Source organism: Rhinatrema bivittatum, chromosome 11 (genome assembly GCF_901001135.1).
Source record: "Rhinatrema bivittatum chromosome 11, aRhiBiv1.1, whole genome shotgun sequence".
Lineage (NCBI taxonomy): Eukaryota > Metazoa > Chordata > Amphibia > Gymnophiona > Rhinatrematidae > Rhinatrema > Rhinatrema bivittatum.
In genome coordinates, this window is record NC_042625.1 from 73,340,073 (window position 1) to 73,363,946 (window position 23,874).

At 41.5% G+C, this 23,874-nt stretch overlaps 1 protein-coding gene across 1 annotated transcript; it reads left to right on the plus strand.

The window, feature by feature from the left end:
* Positions 1-268: 268 nt before the first annotated feature.
* TTC9B (tetratricopeptide repeat domain 9B) lies at positions 269-23,061 on the plus strand. Its single transcript, XM_029571074.1, has 3 exons — positions 269-527; positions 14,689-14,871; positions 22,888-23,061. Exons 1-3 carry the CDS (start codon positions 284-286, stop codon positions 22,971-22,973), a joined length of 513 nt encoding a protein of 170 aa, XP_029426934.1. The 5' UTR covers positions 269-283; the 3' UTR covers positions 22,974-23,061.
* The last annotated feature ends 813 nt before the right edge of the window (positions 23,062-23,874 follow it).

Consider the following 23,874-nt stretch of genomic DNA (forward strand, 5'->3'; position numbering starts at 1 on the left):
CTCTCCTTGGTGCTGAAGCCAACAGACTGCTCTGGCTCTCTCTCCCTCAGTCGTCTTTTTGCTCCTCTCCTTTATGCACAGCACACTGTTCCAGATCATCCAGAGGAAACAGGCTTTTGAAGTCACCAGGCATGGCCTGCCTGTGAGAGCCATGGAGGAGAAAAAAAGCAGCAAGAGTTGGCCAGAGGCAGGAGCAAGGAGCCCTGCTGCTGCTGGAGGAGGAGCTGGTGGTGGTGGTGGTGGAGGGGGTTGTTATACCAGCAGTTCACAGCTAGAGCTGGAGATGGAGAGAGAGATTCGAGCAGCCATGGAGTTTAAGGCGGAAGGCCATCGCTGCTACAAGGAGAAGAAATTCAGAGAGGCCATCGGGAAGTATCATAGAGCCCTCCTTCAGCTCAAAGGCATGAATGTTGGGGAAGGCACAGGAGAGGAAGGACAGTTGCTTGGAAAAGGGAAGATGAAGCTGACAGAGGCACAGAAGAGGCTGATAGAAAGCACCGAGATTGAATGCTATGACAGTCTGACAGGTGGGTATTTATTTCTCATCCTTAAAAACTGAAAATCAGAACTCCTTTGCCAAAGCTAGTCTATCAATGTTTTTTGAGTGTCTGATCTTTGTCTTACACAGATGACAGTGTTTTTAAAAGTAGCTGCAATTGTTTTTCTGTTTGTAATATGCATGGAAAACTAACTGTGAACAGGTCAATGCCCAACCTTTGTTGCTGTTTTTTAAACAGGAATCTCAATCCCCGTTTTCAGGTTGCAGAATATGCCTACTAATCAAGAATGAAATGTTTTGAAGCTTTTGTCCATGCTCAAACCTTCCTATCACTTGAAAAGAAAATATATACTGCTGCTCAGTCCCAATATTCATTGGGCTTGTCATACACGTGCTATTAGTTTTTATAGCTCCCTTTATTATAGCATATATAGATGGCGTTCCTTTAGCAAATGTTTTGAAGATCAGAGTATTTATTAGAAAGCTAGTGTGCTGAAACTGAGTTGTAATCACACAAAAATTGCTTTGGGGGATACCACATCAGTTTTATGATGTTTTTAATTGCCAGGATTTGTCCTAAATTGGATTGTGTTGGGGGGAACTAACCTGTATATTTATAACATTCTATATAAGAGGAAAATATTTACCAAGTGTGTAGCCCCTTGTTATGTCTTTTGATATTTTTTCTTTCAAACCGAACAGTATGAGAGTAGGGCAAAAAGCTGTAAATTGAGTGAGGAACTAGTTGAGCGCAGTACACAGAAAGTGATGGGCAGTGGACTCCCCTGCTGGAGAAGGGAAGATGACCAGTGGAGTACCCCGGGGCTCAGTATTAAGACCAGTTCTTTTCAATATCTTTATTAGTGATAGTGCGGAGGGACTTGAGGGAAAAACATGCTTGTTTAGATGGTACAAAAATCTGTAAGAGTACACACTCTTGAAGGGGTGAAAAAATAAGGTCTTGGAGATACTGAGAGTGGTCAAGAATTTGGAAAATGAGCTACAAATAATCTTCAATGCTAAAAGTTTTTTGGTTTTTTTTTTTTTTAAATGGGTAGATTTTTAAAGAAGTGCTCGCGCAACCCAGCGTGCACACATGGATGCACCAGTTTTATAACATGCACACGCTGGCATGTGCCTGTTATAAAATCGTTGGGCTGCATGCGCAAGGGGGGGTGAGGACTTATGCAATTTCCACGTGGCAACACAACCTGGCCCTCCCCAATTCCCTCCCAGTGTGCTCCAATTAAGGAGCAGGCTGGGAGGGATCTTCCCTACTCCCTATCTAACCTTCCTTCCCTTTCCCCTCTCCTCCCCACTCCCTATCGCTATCCTATCTAATCTCCGTTATTTTATTTTATTTTTTTACCTTTTGCTCCTCAACAGGAGTGGTAGCAAGTTGCACACGCCCCCCCCCCCCCCCCCCAGCACAGCAGCAAATGGCCGCTGTACTGACCACCTCCAGCCCTGCCCCTCTCCACCCCTTTATCTGGGCCCGGTACTTTGGGGGTTACGTGCATAGCTGGGCCCCTTTGAAGATGCGTGTGGCGCACCCAAGGCCCGGCCATGCACATAATCCCTGGGGGGTTTTTTGGGAGGTTTTTTTACACGTGCAGGGGAATAAAAATTTGGCCAAAAACATATTTATGGTGCAAAAATTAATTATGTATAGGGCTTCTGATTGTAAGTTTTTAAATACATTTTAAATTTGTGTTTATTTTTTAGGCAATTGGGTGTTTTTTGGAGGGTACTAAAAATCAGTGTGTATCTGTGTTGTCACATCACAAACAATACTTCTAGGTGCTTTTTATAGTGGCTTAAAACTTTTTAATCCACTTTTTAAAAAAGCTCAAATGCTTTTATTTAAAATTTGATAAATTGATAGCACAAACAAAAAAAAAAACCTCAAAACCTGCATGGAATTCATTACGAAAAAAACACAGACCCAATCGTGGTCATGTTCCCATTGCATGCATGGAGTTCTGATTGTTCATGGATTTCTATTGGTAATCCGAATTACACCTCCACACCTCCGTGCATGCACCTGGGGTGAGTTAGCAATCCCTAGCACTAAACACACACACACACACACACACAAAAACCAGCCAGACTTGCACAGAATTTATTTGAAATTGAAAAAAAAAACTTGCCTATATTATAAGAACCCAGATCCCTGCCATAGTCCTAGTGATGCTGGAATTTATTTTTTTAAAACAAGAAAATGCGAGCACTGAGGCTGTGATCCTTGCTCCTGCAAAAGCTGCATCTGCAGATCATGCTTTTTTTTTTTTGGGAGATGGGCAAGCCATACAAGAAATTTTGCTTTTTGAGAGGAAAGTAGCAAGCAAGGCATGCCACTGGTGCCTACTCTGGACTCTCTACTTTCTTGGGGCTGCAGGCAGAGGCTCCAGCAAGAGTCAGAGGAGCCACTTCACTCAGCAGCCATTTGTTACACTCTCTCCTCTGTGTCTCTGTGTGTGTAATTCTGGTCACCTTGGCTTCAACAGGGGAAGGGGTGGACTGTGGTGGCCACCAGTGCTCCTCTCACATATGTTCATACACACTGGGGTAGATTTTATAAAAGTACGCCCATGCACCAGGTGCAAACAAAAGTACACCAGATTTTAATAGATATGTGCGTATATTTTAAAATCCAGGATCGGCGCGTGCAAGGCTACGCAAAATCGGCAGTCTGCGCGTGCTGAGCCGTGCAGCCTGCCTCCGTTCCCTCCTAGGCAGCTCTGAAATCGGAGCAGCCTCGGAGGGAACTTTCCTTCCACCACCCCCCCCCCCCCGCACCTTCCCCTAACTAATCCGCCCCCCCCCCGGCCCTAACTAATTCCCCCCCTACCTTTATCACGAAAGTTACGCCTGCCAAAGGCAGGCGTAACTTGCGCGCACCGGGCCAGCTGCCAGCGCACCATGGTCCAGTTCAGGGGCTGGTCCGGAGGCCACAGCCATGCCGGCCACGACAACCCCCACGCCCCGGATGCGCGGGCTGTGACACCCCCCCCCCCGACACGCTCCCCCCCGAAAGCCCCGGGACTTACGCGCGTCCCGAGGCTTTGCCGGCAGCCTATGCAACATAGGCTCGGCGTGCGCAGGGGGAGCTTGGGGCAGGTTTTCGGGGGATACGCGCATACCCCTTTGAAAATCTGCCCCACTGAGTACTGCTCACCTCTTGCTGGCAGCACATGCATGACATTCTTACTCCACTTCTTCAGAAGAACAAGGGGAGTCAGGGGAGATGCCATCTCAAGGACGGGAATTCTCCGGGTCTATTCAGTTATAACTGAAAAACTTGATTTTCTTGTGACAGGGATGGCAGTCCTATGGTGTTAACTGAAAATCAGAAGCCCTATTTATGTTTTATTTAAAAGAACTGGAAACTACGAGAGAGGGATATAGAATTAATCACTCAGATGACCTGAAGATAGTTAGTCAATGTAATAAAGCAACTGGAAAAACTAAGGAATCAGTTTTCAAACCCGTGGCCATGCGTTCCCTGCACGCACATGGACGTGGCTATTTTATAACATGCGCGCGTCAGCACATGCACTTTATAAAATATGATTTCCGCACGTACATGCACACCGGATTTTAATATCCGTGCTCGCCTGTGCAGGTGGCTGACGAGTCAGGTGCGTGGGGGGGGGGGGTAGAAAAATACATGTGGCGACATGATTAAGGAGCGGACAGGGAGGGAACTTCCATATACCCCTACTTAATCTTCCTACCTTTTCCCCTCTCCTCTCCTCCCCGACCCCTAACCCCTACCTCCCTATCCTAGAATTTTTTTTTTTTAACTTACCTGCTCCTCCGAGCTGGTGTAAACTACACTCGCCATGCATTTCCCCGGGACAGGACCTAATGGCCGCTGACCCAGCGGGCCCCCTCATTGCCCAGACACTGCCCCCCCCGGTCCACCCCTTTTTGATGGCCCGGCACTTCTGCGCATACCGGGGGTTATGTGCGTGGCTGGGCCCTTTTGAAAATGTGCTGAGCACGCACTGGGCCCAGCCACGCGCATAACTCCCGGATTTTACGCATGTGGGCCATCAAAATTCAAAACTGAGTACTGTGTTCAGTTCTGGAGGCTGAACCTTCTTAAGGACAATAAGAGGATAGATGTGGTTCAGAGAAGAGAGACAAGAATGATACAGGCAACATAGCTGCTACAAAGAGAAGCTTGAGACACTCAAAATATACTCAGGATGAAAAAAAGGGAAAGGGAGGGGATATGATAGAAACATTAAAATATTTGACAATAAGAGGAAAAGGAATTTCAAGGATGAAGTCATGGTTGTAAGATAGAAAACAAAGTAGAAATAAATGGTCAATTTTCTCAGTGGAGAAAGGTGAATAGTGGAGTGCCCAGGGATCTGGATTAGGACCACTACTTTTTAACATATTTATAAATGGGAACGAGTGAGGTGATCAAATTTGCAGATGATACAAAATTCAAAGTTTTTAATCACAAGAGGATTATGAAAAATTGCAAGAGGACCTTGCAAGACTGGAAGACTAGGGATGCAGATGACATTTAAAGGTGAATTTGAAAATCTGGCCACGCACCAAAATCGGCATTTGCGCGTCTACCTGATTTTATAAGGCAGCCAGATGTGCGCACAAGTGCCAATGCACAAATATTGCCCATAGGACAAAAAAGGGACATGGGAGGGGTATGGACATTTTGGGGTGTGGCTGAGACGTATGCCCAAGTAACTACATGCCTGGATGCACGTTCAGGCCCAGTGCCACATAACTTTACTTCTGCTACGAAAGAGATGTAAGTCTCAAAATAATTCCAACCATCTGTGAAATGTTTGAGAGGTCTGGGGTAACCGGGGGGGGGGGGGGGGGGGGGGGGGAATGCAGGCTAAAGAATTAGGGGCATTTAGAGAACCTATCTAAACACTGGGCAAAACTGGTGGATGAACTGGTGAAACCGGTTATCGGATGGATGGATGTCTGTTTATAAAATACCCTCACTTGCACATCCTTAGGCTGACTTTTGCTGTTGGGCATGCACACACTTAATATTAGGCACATATAAAATAACCTAGGCAAGCATATATATCATGTATGCGTGTGTGTGCACATATTATAAAATTGCTGTACATCTGGGCACATGCCAATATGTATATGTGTGCCTGCACACCCATTTAAAAGTTAACGTCCCTCTGTGCAAGGAGATGCACTTAGAGAAGAGCAATCTAAATTATAGATACACAATGCAGGTTTCCACATTAGGAGTCGCCATTCAGGAAAGCGATCTAGGCATGATCGTGGATATGTTGCAATCCTCTGCTCAGTATGCAGTAGTGATGTGCATTCGTTTCTTCTGTTTCAGCAGGTATGTTTGTTTATTTTATTTATTTAACATTTTTATAGACCGACATTCATTGGGAACATCATATCAGTTTACATAGAACATTAATGTAGCGTAACATGGCTTTACAAGGAACATATACAAACATAGGTATGTAAGTATCTTGCTGACTTTCTAGTACAAATGAAAACACGGATATTATGCATGTATTTTTAATAATGGAATATGCATATAATATGGGGTTTTTTTCATGTGTACTAGAAAGCTATGCGCATACCCACTGAAACAGAAAAAACTAATGCATATCCCTAGTGCACAGCAGCAGCCAAGAAAGCAAACAGAATGCTAGGAATTATTAGGAAAGGAATGGAGAATAAAACAGAGAATATCATAATGCCTCTGTATTGCTCCATTGTGTGATCACATCTTGAGTATTGTGTGCAGTTCTGGTCACCACATTTCAAAAAAGATATAGCATGAATGACCTTTTGATAGGAATGAGGATAACCACTTCATTACGTTGCCGTCAATTCCAATTTTTCTCAACTGCTGGCATAGTAGGGTATGGTCAATGATGTCAAAGGCTGCCTTTAGGTCAAGTAGTACCAGGAAATAGGATTTGTCATTATTAGATCTCTGTAACATGGGTTCCATTAAGGATGCAAGTAAAGTCTCAGTTGAGTGATTTTTCCTGAACCCGAATTGGTTTGGATGTAGAATGTGCTGGTCATCTAGATTGTCTTCTAGTTGTGATAGTACTGCTTTTTTGAGAATTTTTGAGAGAAAGGTTAGGTATTGATCTGTAATTTTCCCAACTGTCAGAACAGCTGGTATTATACTTTATAGTATAGGTTTTATCACTGCTTGTTTCACAATATCAGGGATTAAACCTTCCGAAAGCGATTGATTGATTTAAGGATGTGATTGTTGGGGAGATAGTGCTATTTATTAGTTTTAAGGAGCTAGCTGGAATGGAGTCATGTGGGTGATTTGCAGGTTTTATTTTAGTAATGATTTGAGTGATTTGTAGTTTAGATACTGTTGAAAGTGGTCCATTTTGCTGGTTTGTATTTTTCTTGTTGATGAGCAAGTAGAGAATTGAGTTTTTAGTTTAGTTATTTTTCTTCCAAATGAGTTGTGTATTCATTGCAGGCATTCTTTGATGAGTGGTGGTTGCTCGAGATAGAGGAAGATGGGTCCTTGATTAGGTGTTTAACAACATTGAAGAGTAATTAAGAGTTAAAAATTACCCCATGAATCTTTTTTTGCTTTGTTGATTATCACCCAAAATTGAGAGAGGAGTGCTCTGTATTTTCCAAGTGATTCTGAAGTTGGGCTTTTCCGCCAAAGTCTCTCAGATTTTCTCAGTGATTATTTAGTGTCTTAATTCTTCATTGTACCATGGTTTCTTTTGCTTAGAGGTATAGTGATCAAATTGGATTGTTTTTGTTTAGATTGGACTTGGGTCATCGGCTATATCTTTAACAATGATATCCCATGCTTCAAATGATGTGGAGGCATTAGCAAGGTTGAAATCGATAAGCTTATTTTGTTAATGATTCTGCAAGTAGATCTGGCTCTATCTTTTTCCTGAAGGTGAGTGTCTGGTTATTTGTGTTTTGTTTAGTTGGGTTGAGGAAGGTTATGTGCTGTTAGTACTTGGTGATCAGACCAAGGCAGAGGTATTTATCATACAGTTGTGATTGGCAAATATGAGATCTAGAATATGACCTACTTTATATGTGGGTTTGGTTATGAATTGTGACCATCCCATTGCTTCCATTGTTTCTAAGAAGGTTTCACAGGCAGTGACTGTTCAATTTGGTTGTTTCTAGCAACATGTAGGTTAGTCATCTACTATGAGGGTGGACTCAGGTGAAGGAAACGCTTTAGTGAATAATCCGATTAGTGGTGAGCAGTTTTTTTTTAATATTCTGGGGTGGCAAAAGACCATTCCAATGTTTATTTGTGGAGATTTAAGTATTACCACTTCATAGGGACAGTTAATTTCTACTTTGTATGGAAAGTTTGAGCTCTTTTTTTTTTTACTAATAATTAGTAATCCTCCACCTTTATGTTTCAGTTGGGGGAAGTGAAAGAGATCATATTTGGACTGTTCAATTTGATTTAAGAGAATGGTATATCTATTGTTCAGCCAGATTTTGGTGATGCAGAAAATGGTGAGGTTTAAATCTTCAAGTAAATCATTTATGAAAGGGATTTTTTTTTAGAAAGACTGCGCAATCAGAAAAAGCAGTGTGAGCATTAGGTAGGAGTCAGCTGCTGAGGAGTTATTGTTTCTCATGTGGTGGATTAGGTTATTGATCATTTACTGTTTGTTTTTGGTGGATCTCCTGAGGTTTCCATGTAGCCCTTGTCCTATTTTTTCCATGATGAGGTGTTACTGCTTCTAGTCTCACAGGGTCCTACAGTTCTTCACAATCTGCTGCTGTTTTAACAACTCAAAATAATTTTCTTTCATCTACAAATGTGGACACCTCATTCATTATTCCTTTCTCCAGATCATTTATGAATATGCTAAATAGCATTGGTCCCAGTGCTATTTAGCATATTTAGCTATTTAGCATATTTTCTCTATTTTGAAAACTGTTTCCTGTCTTATCCAATTACCAGTCTGCAATAGGACATTGCCTCCAATCCCATGGCCTCCCAATTGCCTAAGGAGTCTTTCATGAGAAACTTTGTAAAATGCCTTCTGAAAATTCAAATATACTTTATCAACCAGCTCACCTTTATCCAAATGTTTAATTATACCTTCAAAAGATCTAATAAATTGTTAAGGCAAGTCTTCCCTTTGAACATAAGAAATTGCCATACTGGGTCAGACCAAGGGTCCATCAAGCCCAGCATCCTGTTTCCAACAGTGGCCAATCCAGGCTACAAGTACCTGGCAAGTACCCAAACACTAAGTAGATCCTATGCTATACCAATAATAGCAGTAGCTATTCCCTAAGTCAACTTGATTAATAGCAGTTAATGGACTTCTCCAAGAACTTATCCAAACCTTTTTTTAAACCCAGCTACACTAACTGCACTAACCACATCCTCTGGCAACAAATTCCAGAGCTTAATTGTGTATTGCGTGAAAAATAATTTTCTCCAATTAGTTTTAAATGTGCTACTTGCTAACTTCATAAAGCTCCAGCTAGCTCTTCTATTATCCAAAAGAGTAAATAACCAATTCACATCTACCCATTCTAGACTTCTCATGGTTTTAAAGACCTGTATCTTATCCCCTCTCGGCCATCTTTTCTCCAAGCTGAACAGCCCTAACCTCTTTAGCCTTTCTTCATTGGAAAGCTGTTCCATCTCCTTTATCATTTTGGTCTCCCTTCTCTGTACCTTCTCCAGTGCAACTATATTTTTTTGAGATGCGGTGACCAGAATTGTACACAGTACTCTCACCATGGAGTGATACAGAGGTATTAGGACATTTTCCGTTTTATTCACCATTCCCTTCCTAATAATTCCTAACATTGTTTGCTTTTTTGACTGCCACAGCACACTGAGCCAATGATTTCAATGCATTATCCACTATGATGCCTGGATCTTTTTCCTAAGTGGTAGCTCCTAATATGGAACCTAACATCGTGTAACTACAGCAAGGGCTGTTTTTCCCTATATGCAATGCCTTGCACTTGTCCACATTAAATTTCAACTGCCATTTGGATGCCCAATCTTCCAGACTCGCAAGGTCCTTCTGCAATTTATCACAATCCACTTGTGATTTAACCACTCTGAGCAATTTTGTATCATCTACAAATCTGATTGCCTCACTCATCGCATTCCTTTCCAGATCATTTATAAATATATTGAAAAGCAATGGTCCAAGTACGGATCCCTGAGGCACTCCACTGTTTACCCTTTTCCACTGAGAAAATCCTATTGTCTGTTTCCTATCTTTTAACCAGTTTATAATCCATGAAAGGACATTGCCTCCTATCCCATGACTTTTTAGTTTTCTTAGAAGCCTCTCATGAGGGACTTTGTCAAATGCCTCCTGAAAAGCTTCCCTGATTTCTCTTAGCATTTCATCATCTGCCTGACCATTTTGGCCAGGTGGACAGTAGTATACTCTTCCAATCTTTGTCAGGAAGCCTGGAAGATTTGCAGATGGGCAATTTCACAAATGATTTTTCTACAAGCTGTCTGTCTCCCAATGAACTAGAATCAAATAACAGACAAATTAAGTCGCTAATTACCACAATATGAGTAGTCGTTGAACAATCAGGTAGCACAGGAACTTTCATCTCTGGGGTAGTCCGCAAATAGATCTCGCTGCTTTTTTAGGTTTCTACATTCTGCTTCAGGATACCAGTGGAACAGAGTCTGGCTACAGATACTTTCTCAATTAAAAAAACATTAAGAAGAGACGGGGAACGGGGAGGAATGATTTTAATAGCTCTTTATTGGCCTCTGAAAATTTAGTTTCCATGGGTACACCTAGTTGTTCAGTATCTGCTAAAATTATACATATTCCTATCTCTTATCACACAGTGCAACAGGAATCATCTTCATTCCAACCATCGGTCATTGGCACTGACTACATGGATAAAGAAAATCAGCCAGTATCTTCTCTGTATTTCCCTTCAAAATAAATGGAGTTCTCATAGCTTCCAGAAAATGCTTTACAAAATCTTACACAACTTCAAATGGGAAAGGTGCATTATTTTGTGCACATATTTTTTACCAGGGCCCTTTTAAGTGTCCTGTCTCTGTAGGGGCTGGTGAATAGGGATGACCGCTCTGGAGTCTGTATTTTGGGAGGTCCCACTCTGCCATGGTAGCTGTGTCCCCAGCGCTATAAATTCGGTATTCCAAGGCCACACTTCTCTTGATTCACCCTGGGCCTCGCAGCCTCCTAATCTCAGCCCTGCCTGGCCCCTTCTTATTTCAATATCTGATATGCCTATCAGATTCAGGTTTAAAATCTCACTCTTTCAGAGTTCATCTTAGTGCTAGAGCAGCATACCATGAAAATTCAATTCAGAAGGACTTCCTATTTCCCAGCAACCTACAGTTGCCAGATTCATGAATGCCTAAATAGTCTTAAATCTCCAATCAAATATCTTTCTGCACCTTAGGATCTAAATGGGTTCTGGATCAACTGTTGAAAGTGTTGTTCGATTCTTTGGCAATAGCAAAACAAATTCCTTTCTAGGAAAGGGTTTTTGGGGGTTTTTTTATAAGTTACCACTGCCTGGTGAGCAAATTGCAAGCCTTAATTTCAAGCTCTCCCTATACTCACATTTTCCACAACAGAATACTTGTGAAAACTCATCCTAAATTTCTACAAATATCGGTTTCTCAATTTCATTTAAAATAATCCATTGTTTTTTCCAAGACCTCACGCTCTTGTTTTTATCAGTCCCGAGAGAGCTTTCTTCCATCTTTGCACCATCGGATTATGCCACCAACTTGTGTGGCTGATCTTACAGGTAAGCAGACTGGATGGACCAAGTCATCTTTTTCTGCCATTATCTTCTATATTGTTTTGTTATGTTGCAAGATGTGTCTGCTTGACCTTGAGAAAAGAAAGGGGTGTAATTTATTTCCAAGCATTTGATATTCTGCTTTTACTAAGATAGTCTCAAGCCAATTAAATTTATAGTTAAATGGCTGTTACATTGTGCATCAGCTTACAGTAAACACAGGGAAATATGAAAGGAAAGCATATTAAAGTCATCTGAAAAGAATTGTGGTGATCTAAGGAGTAACTGAAGATATGGTAGCAATATGGGGTAGATTTAAAAAAAAAAAAAAAAAGTCTTGTGGGCGACCGTGTGCACGCGGTTCCCAGCGCACGCACATGGATGCAGCTATTTTATAACATTTACCCCTAATTTTAAAGGAGCGGACTGGGAAGGAATTTCCCTACACACCTACCTGGCCTTCCTACCTTTGCCCCTCTCCTCCCTGACCCCTAAACCTCCCTAACCTTTCTAAATTGTTTTTGTTTTTTTACTTACGTGCTCTGTGGAGCAGATGGAAGTTCCACGCGCCAGCCAGCTGCCGGCGCACACTTCCCTGGGACAGCATCTAATGGCGCTGTCCCAGCCTGCCCAGACCTCACCCCAGCCTCCCCTTCCTTCAGGCCTGGCACTTGTGTGAATATCGAGGGTTATGTGCGTGGCCAGCCCAGAAAGCAAAGTCAATAAGGAAGTCGGACAATGCTTGATGAGAGTTTCATGATCAAGTTCCAGTAGACAAGTGATAGAAGGGAGTCACTATTTTTGTGAATGAGGATTCACTTCCTATCAAAAATGACCTGTGTCTATGCAGCTCTAAAAACCCCTAGTTCTTCTTGCCCATTTGACTCTGAGGTCTGGATACTATCTGGTAGATCTTAAAACGCTTACGTGCACCGAAGCCAGGAGACAGGCGTGTGACTCAGGCGGCACGTGCTATGCGGATTTTAAAACCCACGTGGGTGTACACGTAGCTCCTGGTACACGCACAAAAAAAACTTTCACCAAAAAGGGGTGGGGCATGGGCCAGGGCATGGGTAGGCCGGAACTGCACCATGAAGTATGTGCATAAGTCTTTATGCAAGGAAGCGCACGCCAGGGTCCCTGACCACATAACTTTACTTCTGCTATGGCTGGCGTGTAAATTGTAAAAGAAAAATATGGTAGTCAGCAGGGTTTTAAGGCTCGGGGCTAATAGGGTGAAAGGGAGGTGAATTAGCGGGGGGGGGGGGTTTTAGAAAGTCCTCTCCTGTACTGGGTCGAACTGGGAAAAGAGGTAATTGCATCGGCACGCATGTCTAGTAAAATCCCCCCACTTATGTGAGCAAGACGACAATTGCGCGTCCATGTGCGCATCATTATGAAATCATGCACACGTGTACATGCGAGTAGCCAATTCAAATACCAACCATAGAGTGCTTGACGGGGGAGGGGGGAAACACAAAAGAAGTTTATAAAGAATGTAGAGATTATCTGAGACTGTGATGGGGAGCTCCGAATCTTTTGCATGAACATGTTATCAGTGTTGTTTTCTATACCCTATTATGAAAACTTAATAAAGAAATGGAAATAAAAATGTGCGTGTATACGCATACATGTTTTAAACTCGCCACATCCAATTCTTAAAATCTACGTCTATCTGTAGTACGATGCTAGTGATCTATTCTTCCCTTCATACAAACTATATTTTAACCAACTTACCACTAAGCTAATGACATTTTTCTTTACAGGCAATTTAAAGTCTAGTTCAGGCAAAGATTTGTTTGTACACACAAGTCCTTTCTATATATGAATGAGCCTCTAAACTCATCCACTACGGGCCCTAGTTTTGAGCTGTAAGAAACTGCAGGACCCAAACTGACCTAAAGATAGGAATCAGCTCAACAGCTTTAATGTTCTCTGCTTCCCTGCTCGCTCTTTCTCCTGCTTTGATTTGTTCTGAATTTGCCTATGACAAGGGCACTATCTCTCGACCCATCTTGCAGTCTTTGCTGGACCTAAAGTTTGGGCATCTCTAATCTACTTGTTCCAACAGAAAATGTGATGCTATTTTTCCAAGCTGTGCTAAAAGTGGTTTCATAATGGTTATCATGCAAACACTGCATACTACAAGTCCCCAGACGCACTGGGGCTGAATCCTATGGAGCTCCCAAATGTCCTTGCTTTGTAAGTGACATTTTTATACAAATTTCTATTCCTTCTGGCCATTCATTGGGTGTCAGAAGGTTTTTCCAAAGTCTCTAGAACACCATTAAGGATTTTTTTGCTTTTTGTATGGACCTTTTATCTAGTCAGGACCTAGTCTTTTCTGGATACGGTTGTGTATCTTCTGGTACATAAGCCTTGTCAATTATAAATCATTTTTTAAGCTATTTTTTATCTGTAGCCCGAGCAGGAATAACTGGGAGCCTTTTTTTTTTTTAGCTAAAAGTAAAATATAAGATGAATTATTGCATAATGTGTTGTCTGGTACCGAGGCTGCTAGTTCCAGTATGGGTCCAAGTAGCAGAATGAAGAAATGAAATCTGCCAGTACCTCCAATGGTGAGACCCCATCTTGAAGACATTCATAAAAAAAAAAACATTGACAAAAGGCAGTTCAAAGGGGGGGACCATCAAAATGATGCATGACTTGCGCTATAAACACTACATAAAGAGACTGAAGCAGCTGAAGACATTCTCTGAAAGAAAGAAGGGAAAGGGAAGATAAGATACAGACATTCAAATATCTAGCAGGCTTCAACAGAAATAGAAGGAAGCATTTTCCATAGAATGAATAACTTAAAGACAAGGGGCCGTCCTATATTGTAAAACTGAAGGCAGGGAAGCTCAAAAGGAATGTCTGAAAATATTTTTTCACTGGGATGACATCTAGCAGAGCTTCAAGGAGCTGAACAGCAGCAGAAAGGGATCTTAATGGTAGGAGAGAGACTACAAATCAAGTAAGACTTGTAACAGCACAGTAGGCCGGCATAAATGGGCAGATTAAGTGGACCCAGTGGGCCTTTGCTGCCAACATCTGTTTCTATGTAATGTCTTCCTAACAAACTCATCACCCCCATCCCCCACTCTGTTATATAGCGGAAGGACTACAATGAAAGCGGAGAGACATCTGAAGAATAAGACTAAAGCAGAGAGGAAACCCCTGCTATCTCAGCTGTGGGAGCTGCTGCTTTACCTCAGGGGTAGAGTTCCCTTGGGCGTGAGAGGCAGACGGCTGCAGGGTCTAATCTCAGAATCTTTGGGACACCTCCACTCCTACACACACAATTTAATCTCCATGGTAGTTTTACAAATTCTGTCACCACTGCTTCTGTGCCTACTTTTACCTTTCTGCCCCTTTGATGGTCTCTTTTGCTGTCCTAACAGCCTGTTTGCTTCAGTCGGAGCTTGTCAACTATGAGCGCGTGCGGGAGTACTGCCTCAAGGTGCTGGAGAAGCAGGAAAAGAACTTTAAGGCCTCGTACCGGGCCGGGATTGCCTTCTACCACCTGGGAAACTATGAGAGTGCCCTGCACTACCTGAAGGAAGCAGCAAGCCAGGAGCCCACAGGTAAGAAGCAAAAATCTCCCACGCTTAGCAGCCAACTCTCAGCCCTGTGCTGTGCTGCTGACCTTGGCCAATCAGGCTGGACACTAATTTTGTAATGAAGGTCTCCAGCTAAAATACAGGGTTGGTTCTGACCTCCAATCCTTGTAGCTCCTACACAGGCTTGGTTTATAGGGTAGCCACATTTTATGGTGTATTTAAATACTTCATGCATATTCATTGCATTATATCTTGAACACCAGACTTATGTGTAGGGGCCATGAGGACCAGAGATGAGAACCCCTGCAGTAGAATAAATAACAAGAGAAAGGGATGTTTAATAAGGAATACAATGAGGAACCACTTTCTTTTTTTAATTAGGGAAGGAGGTAATTTAAAGCAGCAACAGAAGCTGCAAAACGATGACCAATTATCATCCAAACAAAATCAATAAATACAGATTACAGACTGTAATCTGTAAGCACCTGTATTTATTATAAGAATTTGTATTTACTATTTATATTTATTATTTAGCTATTAACATTGTTCTGTTACCACTTGGTACTATTTCTCTCCTTTACCTCAAACTCTAAGTTACCACTAAGTTAGCCATGTTATTTATACCCAATCGTTGGATGTAATTGTATATTTGTTTAATTGTTCAATCTGTTTGATGTAATTTTCTGTTCCTTGTTCTGTGTAAACCGAAGTGGTATGCACTAGTGCATGAACTCCGGTATATAAAAGCCTTTAAATAAATAAATAAATAAATAAATAAAATAAAAGCTCCTGTGTAGTGAGGGAGGCACTAGTGAGAGCCGACAACATTGGATGCTTTTTACTAGAGCTCCAACTTGTGCCCTGGCCTTTTCTCTTCTCCTTAGAAAGCTTTGGCACTTCCATATCTTTTCTTGGTACTCATGAGATCTTGCAGCCTAACATTATGGCAGGTTAGATACATCCAAAGTGCTCTTGGAAGAACTGGGCAGATCACAAATTCTTACTTAAATTGGGTCAGTCCAGTGATCCATCTGGGCCCTGCCTGCATAGAATCAACACCACTAACTGTGCTGCTAAATGAAGTCCCACGAGACCTGGAATTTTATCTTGGCTGAAATTATATCCTTGTAGGCAGCTTTTTCAAGGGGCCTTTGGCTGATGAAAGATTTTTTTGTAAAAAAATGAGAAACTTGACCTCTGGCTCAAAGAGACTGATTGGTGGGTGAATGATGTAGAGCAGTTCTTTAGGAAACACCCAGCCAGTCAAATTTTCAGGACATCCACAATAAATATGTATGATTATAGATTTGCATACAATGCAGACAGGGTAAATCCCGAAAACCAGACTGGCTGAGTATGTCCCAAGGACTGAGTTTTGAACCACTGAGGTACAGCCCCGCAAGATGTGTACTGGGAGCGCACTCTTGATGCTCTCTAGGCAAATAGGCATACTACAAGAGAAGGTGGTAGGCCTGGAGGACTGGTCATAGTGGAGCAGTGTTTGAATTATTGGTGCTGTCAGATTGGTGCCAAGGGAACAGATCCCTCTTTCTTATACAGTGAAACTGTCTCTGTTTTTTTTTTTTTTTTCTGGCCAAGCCCATCAATCTCCAGGCTCTTGGGGAGATAACAGGCAACCCAGGACTTTTATAATAATATTTCATAAATTCCAAGCAAAGGAATGGGTTCTACAAAGCTCTCTAAAGATTGGGGTTATGCCAAGTCACCAACCTGGAAAATGTTTGAGCTCGCTTCTTTTTCTTCATTGGGAAATGGTGGAAGGTGAAGACTGCCACAAGACTTGACCCGGTACCTTTTTTTATTTAAAAAACTACCACTTTTCTCAGTCTACAACTTTAACTTTACATGCTGCTTATACCCAAGTATGGAAGAAAATACATGATAAAAAAATCTGATGTACGCCAGAACGAGCATGCAGTCTGCAGTGAACAGTGCTCATTTAATAGCCCAACGGATATTAAGGAGGCAGCCGACTAGGTGGTAAAAGAGAAAGAGAGGGGCTGGAGGCAGGAGAGGAAGTGAATGCCAGAAGGAACTGGGGCTAGCGAGGGGATGAGAAATGAGGAGTAGGAAAATGAAGGGCTGGGGAAGGAGGTGACAGATCCAAGAGATGGGCTTGGAAAGAAGATAATATTAGGAGATGGAAAACTGATAGGTAGGAAACAGGTGAAAAGAGAGAGATTGTGGACTGGAGAATGACAGTGGGGGGAGAAATGTTGTTTCAAAACGATCCTAGCACTTTTGTTTCTTGGGGCTTACATCCACCATAAACCCGTAAAATGTTATGTTCCCCCCCCCCCCATGTTCTTTCTTTTGACACCTACTCTGGATGGGTGAACATTAAGCCCCAGAGTGGACTACCTGTCCTTACTAACTACTAAGCTCCAAAGTCATCCTTCCAAAGAATCATGATCTTCATCAGCCATGTCACCCTGGATCTATGGTCATCTAGTTGTTTTGGGCTTGGTAGCTGACTATTTGACTCCATGTCCTCCTTCCAAAAGATTGTGTGTTCTCTTTCGGATAATAGAAGGACTGGGGGGGGGGGACGCCATGAAGTTAGCTAGTAGCACATTTAAAACAAATTGGAGAAAAGTCTTTTTCACTTGATGCACAATTAAGCTTTGGAATTTGTTGCCAGAGGATGTGATTAAGGCAATTAGTGTAGCTGGGTTTAAAACAGGTTTGGATAAGTTCCTGGAGGAGAAGTCCATTAACTACTATTAATCAAGTTGACTTAGAGAATAGCCACTGCTATTACTGGCATTAGTAGCATTGGATCTACTTAATGTTTGGGTACTTGCCAGGCACTTGTAACCTGGATTGGCCACTGTTGGAAACAGGATGCTGGGCTTGATGGACTCTCACTCTGATCCAGTATGGCAGTTTCTTATGTTCTTATGTTTTATTGCTGGTAGCCAACCTGTAATTTACAGCTACTCCTCCCTCCCCGTTTTATTCTTGTCTATTGTTACTGACAATTTCTTATTCATTTGGACAAATTTGAGTTTTAAAGACCCCCCTGAACATTTTGAAAACCATGTCTCTGTTATAAATAAAATATCAATATTATCCTCTAGGATAACATCGTGAACTGAAAGCCAATTTTTACAAGCTGAGCGAGTGTTAATCAATGCAGAATTTAATTTCCTCCTTCCAAACTCAAGATTTGTCCAAAACATCAATATTAAACCCACTACCACAGCTGACATTAACCAAACATCTCTTATCAATAGGAATGAGCCCCCTCCCTTTTCTCCCACGGCCTCCCCTTAGATTATACCTGCCCCTACCCATAAAACATTAAAAAAAAAAAAAAATCTCCTCTCATTATAATCCCAGAGAGGCGACCCACAGTAGCAGCTCTTCCCAGCGAAGATAAACTGTCCCAGCAGATGACGTGAGAGGAGTTAGGCGAGGGTCGATGGCGTCAGGTCGGGGGGGCATAGCTAATGACCCAATGGCAAAGTGAGTCTTAAACCTCCTCCCGCTGATTATTTTTTATGGAGGAGGAAAGCCCAAACGCACAACCCCCAATACCACCCGGTCTTTCAGTCTCACCGCAGTAGCGGCTCTTCCCAGCGACGATAAACGGTCCCAGCAGATGACATGAGAGGAGGTAGGTGTGGGTCGACTGTGTCAGGGCTAACGACCCAATGGCAAAGTGAGTCTTAAACCTCCTCCCGCTGACTTTTTATGGAGGAGAAAAGATTTATTTATTTATTTGTGTTTTGTATACCGCTTTTACAAATAAAAATGTAATCAAAACGGTTTACAGTTTAAAACGTACATAGTCTAGTTAAACAGTAAAATTAAAATAGACAAAAATCAGCTAGTTTAGTATACAAAGTGCTTACAAAAATGCCCCATCTCGCATTAAACGTAGATGGTTATTAGGGAGAGATCAAATGCACAACCCCAAGACTACCCAGTCTTAGATTTATCCTGCTTTTTGAGTTAGCCTGATAAATAGCGTTTTAAGACTTATCCAACAAAGTAGCAGCTTTCCTGCTAAGTAGCCAGATAAATCTGAACTTATCTGGATAAGTGCCACTTTCAAAATTTTACTGGATGAATAAGAATTTATCTGGATAAGTAGCATGCAATTGCCATACTCACATATTTTTAAGTCTAACTTTAAAAATATATGCATGGAGATTTTACTTGTGTAGTTTTATGCATGTAAGTTGAGAGATTTTCTAACATGCACATGGCAATGAAATTACCAGTTCACCCAGTCCGTCTGCAGGTCACCGAAACCCTTCTGGCTCTTCAGCCTTAACTCCCCCCCTCCCACAATAAAGACATTTCATATCATTATGCCAGATAATGAAAATACGTAAATATACACGAGTAAGCTGCCAAATTCACCCGCTAATATAAAATAGTAACTTACTCATGTATATGTTGGCTCCGCCCCAGAATGCCCCTGGTCTGCCCCTTTTTTACATGCACAGATTTACTGGTAACCCTTACGCGTGAGTGTTTGTAGGTTCATAAAATAGCATATACGTGAGTATACGCTATTCACACATATGTATGCTGAGTTTTACACATGCAGCTTTTGAAAATTCATCTTTAAACATGGATGGCATCTACACTCTGGTAAAAAGGAAAACATTGTTATATCTGTTCAAAAGGTTAAAGGTGCATATAGTATTCCTTCAGGAAAGCTCTTAATGGATGAGCAATATGCTAAATTAAAGCATGAATAGCTAGGATAATGTAATGTTTCCTCATAGTCTAGGAAGCAAAGAGGGGTAGAGACAAATTCAAGATGAAGAAGAGAGATTTATTATATTAATGAGGTAATTGGATGGACACAGACTTTTACTCTGCAATCTGTATGCACCAAATATTTAGTCACAAGATTTTTTTTGCCAAAATAATATAAAATATATGACAATTTCCAGAGTACCAACTGATAGTGGGAGAAGATGTCAACATTGTAGCAGGGACCAGCAAACCAGAAAGAGATATCAAGTCAGGAGATCATAACTTATGAGTAAATGTTTTGAACAAAGAACTAGGCTTGGTTGATATCTGGTATATGCTAAATCAAGATGAAATGCTTTACTTTTTATTCAAACCCACATACAAGTTATTCAAGGGTAGATTATCTGCTGCTGTCCGAGTCCCTGTTTTTGATTGTGAAGATGGCAAAGGATAGGGACATTTTCAGTTTCAAACCATGCACCTGAGCCAGTAAGCTTAGAGCTTGGGGATTTGTTAAGCAGGACTTTCAGTTGCAAGATGAATCCTAGGTTATTTCATGATGAGGCCTTGGTTAATATTTGCACAAGAAATGGGAGGATTACATGAAATGCAAGAATCAGCCACAGGTCTCACTATCGTTGCTATGGGAAACAGGGAAAGTAGTGATGAGGGGAAATATTATTGCTAGGCAAAACAAAAAAAAAATGTAGAGATTTTGAGGCTAAGAAAAATAGTGAAACAGGCGCAAGACAAACCCATGGCAGAGATGATTGAACCACAAAAGAAAATATTTGTGCAAGCCCAATCAGCACTGCATCATTTGTTGTTCCTAAGGGCGAGAAAATCTTGAAATTACTTCAAATACAGACCTTACAAATGCAGGAACAAAGCAAGTAAGATGCTTGCTAAACTGGTGAACATGAAGAGACCATGGCCAGGATTCATCAAACTATTGCATGCAATAGGAAGAGGGGCGTGTATTATGGTAATAGCCTATTTATCGCAGAGAGAGAGAGACTAGCTATAAAGCCCTTATAGTAGTTAGGTATTTATACCTCTATATGAGACCCACCTAATTACTCGAGGTGAGGTTTAGGGGCCACTTTGACATTCAGAGTGAGATGTACGAATAGAGCGGTGCACTCTTGTGAAGATTTGATGTCCTTCAGAGTGAGGAAACTTACACAAAGATGAGATTTGTACAATGATCTCTCTACCTGGGTAACATCAAGCTGCGGTGCAGGTGACGAGATTGCATGGGCTCACTCCTAATTTGCTGGCAGCAGATCAGACAGGTTTTGTCGAAGGCTGACATGGGGTTGCAGATACTACCTTGTTGGTTGACAGGAACTGATCTGATATCGCTTAGGTTGGTTTTTATGAGAGGAAAGCAAGGTAGCATGATAGCCTCACTGTTTGAAAGGGAACCAAACTAGATCAAAAAATAGTGTTGAGCCTGGTTGCCAAAACATTATATGGGATGTTGGGTGGAGCTTGTTTTTGAGGGCAGATATTGGAATGGATCACAAGATTACTTATAAATGGTACAGTCTCTGACAGTTTTGGGTTGCCAGGTGCATGAGGCAAGGGTATTCATTCTGGTTGTAAAATGATAACCAAGTATATACTATGAACTAAAAGTGGGTAATGAATAATTAAAAATCTCTGTTTGCTGACTCTATTCTGTTGTTCATTGGCCGTGCACAAAAGGTGATGCCAGAGATAACATGGGTGTTCTCCAGTTCAAAAGTGTTATGGGTTTAAAAATAAACTTTGACAAATCTGAAGATATACGCTTAGCACACAATTTAGAGGTGGCAGGGTTCCTGTCCTTTTAAATAGACTATGGGGAAAATAAAATACTTGGGGTTATGGGTCCATAGAGATTAAAATATACAATTTGAATGTATGAGAGAGAATAAATCAGGTCAAAATGCAGCTAAGTACCTAGAGGGATCTCTCCGCATCTTTTATGGGTAGATACACCTTTTTAAAAATGATAATAATGCCAACAATTTTATCTAAGCTTCAGATACTACCTTGTTGGTTGACAGGAACTGATCTGATATCGCTTAGGTTGGTTTTTATGAGAGGAAAGCAAGGTAGAGTGAGCTTATGATAAACTGACGAGGGATAAAGAATTGGGAAGTTTAGAGCTACCTAACTTTAGAATCTACAGTGCAGCATGCCAAGTGCCATTAATCTGGGAGTGGTGCACTGGAGAATGTTTACTGCTCACTAGGTTTAATGGGGAGCCTCGATTCCCATGAGTAATACCAAATGCCCCATTCTGTGTAGGGGATATCTTAATCTGGACAGGCGTGGTGGTTTCATGAATGGTGGGGATGAAGAGCAGGACATCTGTGTTTTTGCCCATGGTGGAAAATGAAAAATTTCCTCCAGGAATGGAAAATAGTTTTTCAGATATGGATTGAAGCGTGTGGAAGATTATCATGAGGAGAAGGAAAACTACGTATGGATTTTTTCACAAAATCAAACTAAAGATGACATCCCACATTCAGAGTGTTCTGCCATCTTACAAGTGAGTAATTATTTGAAATCATTCGGCTGGAATGAAGAAAGAATAAAGATGGAAAAAAAAGATTACAGATAAAATGCAAACAGTAGGAAAGAGGAAGATCTCAGTATCACAATGGCCTTTAATGTGCCAACACATTTCAGATTTAAGGTTTTGGAGGATTTAAGCAGCTTTTTGGGGAAATAATGTTGGTATATGAGAACGGTTAAAGACATACATTAAGGATGTTAATTTGAAAGAGGTGCTACACCACTGTTACAGAGATGTTGTGGAAAGACAGCTTATGGGGTTAGATAATACAGTGAATTGCAATAGATGTAAGACTGAACAGGGAGATTTAATATAAACATTTTTGTTATGTAATAAACTGGGAAACTTCTGGAAGGTAGTGATTCAAGAGCTGCACAGACTCACAGGGAGGATGTGAACAATTTAAAGGTGTTGGGAGGATCTATCAAGAGTAAAGATGTAGATATATATCTATAATACCAGACAGCTGCTTTGGGGGTGGTCAGTTTGTCTGGTATTTTGTGCTAAATGTACTATCCTTTCATGCAGCATGGTTTGACAGATATGTGTTTGATCTTGTTGTGTTTTCTGTGGTGTTGATGGAAATAAAAAGTACATTAAAAAAAAAAAAAAAAAGGCTTATGAGATGACTGCCAGTAATTGGCCACTGTTGGAAACAGGATGCTGGGCTTGATGGACCCTTGGCCTGACCCAGTATGGCATGTTCTTATGTTCTCTCTGGTTCCTTCCTGCAGATACGAATGTCCTACGGTACATGCAGCTGGCAGAGTTAAAGAGACAGAGGGAGAGAGAAGGGGGTCGCAAGGATGCAGTTGGCTAATGCACCCCCTGCCCTGACTTTAGCGGTGTTGAGCCCAGGACCCAAGCACCAAGCTCCTCTCCCCTTATTGGGAAGAGCTAGTGAGAACAAGACACAGAATGTGATTTTCCATCAAAGTTTTATTCTTTAAGAAACTTTTCTGCTTTTGTTCTTTTTCTTTAAAATGAAGGCATCTGACTGTGAATTGTTATAATATAGAGTTTGCATATATTTCTGTCTCGTTTGTTTTTGTAACCAAGAAGATTCCTAACAGCTCTACTTCAAAGGGGGGGGGGGGGGGGACAGGAAGGAGTGGCCATAAAGCAACAAGGTGCCTTATGTTAACAGAATATTAACAAAAAAATCAAATCTTTCATGTTTTCATCAGTGCATAAAGAGGTTGAGTTACGGAGTGACCTCTAGGTTCATATGATTGGTTAGAGGTGCCCTGTATTGTATACAACTGCCACCATCTGCAACCTGGTGGGGAAAAAGATGAAAAGCTCTCAGTAAAACCTTGCATAAATGTAAGTGTTTTTCAGGAAGAGATCATACCCTGCAAGATGCATGAAATTTTTATATAAGCACTATAGATATACTATATTTATATTCTGAATTAGGGGTGGGGTTTACAAAGCAATCTCGCCTCCTCTGGAGCTGTCTGCTAAATCAACCTCACACAGTAGCACTATCCCTAGCTGGCTAGAGCAGTCCCCCGTGGTGTGGTTGGGTTGGGGTGAGACAGCTTAGCTGACTAGCTCTAATTTTCAGCACTAGCCAGCTAAGTTAAGAAGCTATCCCTGGGTGGCAGGAGAACTGGCTGGAGTCTTACAAGTTAACTTTTAGCCAGCTAAATTTAGGGGAAGTTTCAGCTGCCCCCATGGTCAGAGGAACAATCATACATATATGGGAGCAATTTTCA

Coding starts and splice junctions, on each gene's coding strand:
- TTC9B (XM_029571074.1), top strand. CDS start 284: ATGGAGAGAGAGATTCGAGCAGCCATGGAGTTTAAGGCGGAAGGCCAT. Junction 528..14,688: donor ATGCTATGACAGTCTGACAG/GTGGGTATTTAT, acceptor CTGTCCTAACAG/CCTGTTTGCTTCAGTCGGAG. Junction 14,872..22,887: donor AGCAAGCCAGGAGCCCACAG/GTAAGAAGCAAA, acceptor TCCTTCCTGCAG/ATACGAATGTCCTACGGTAC.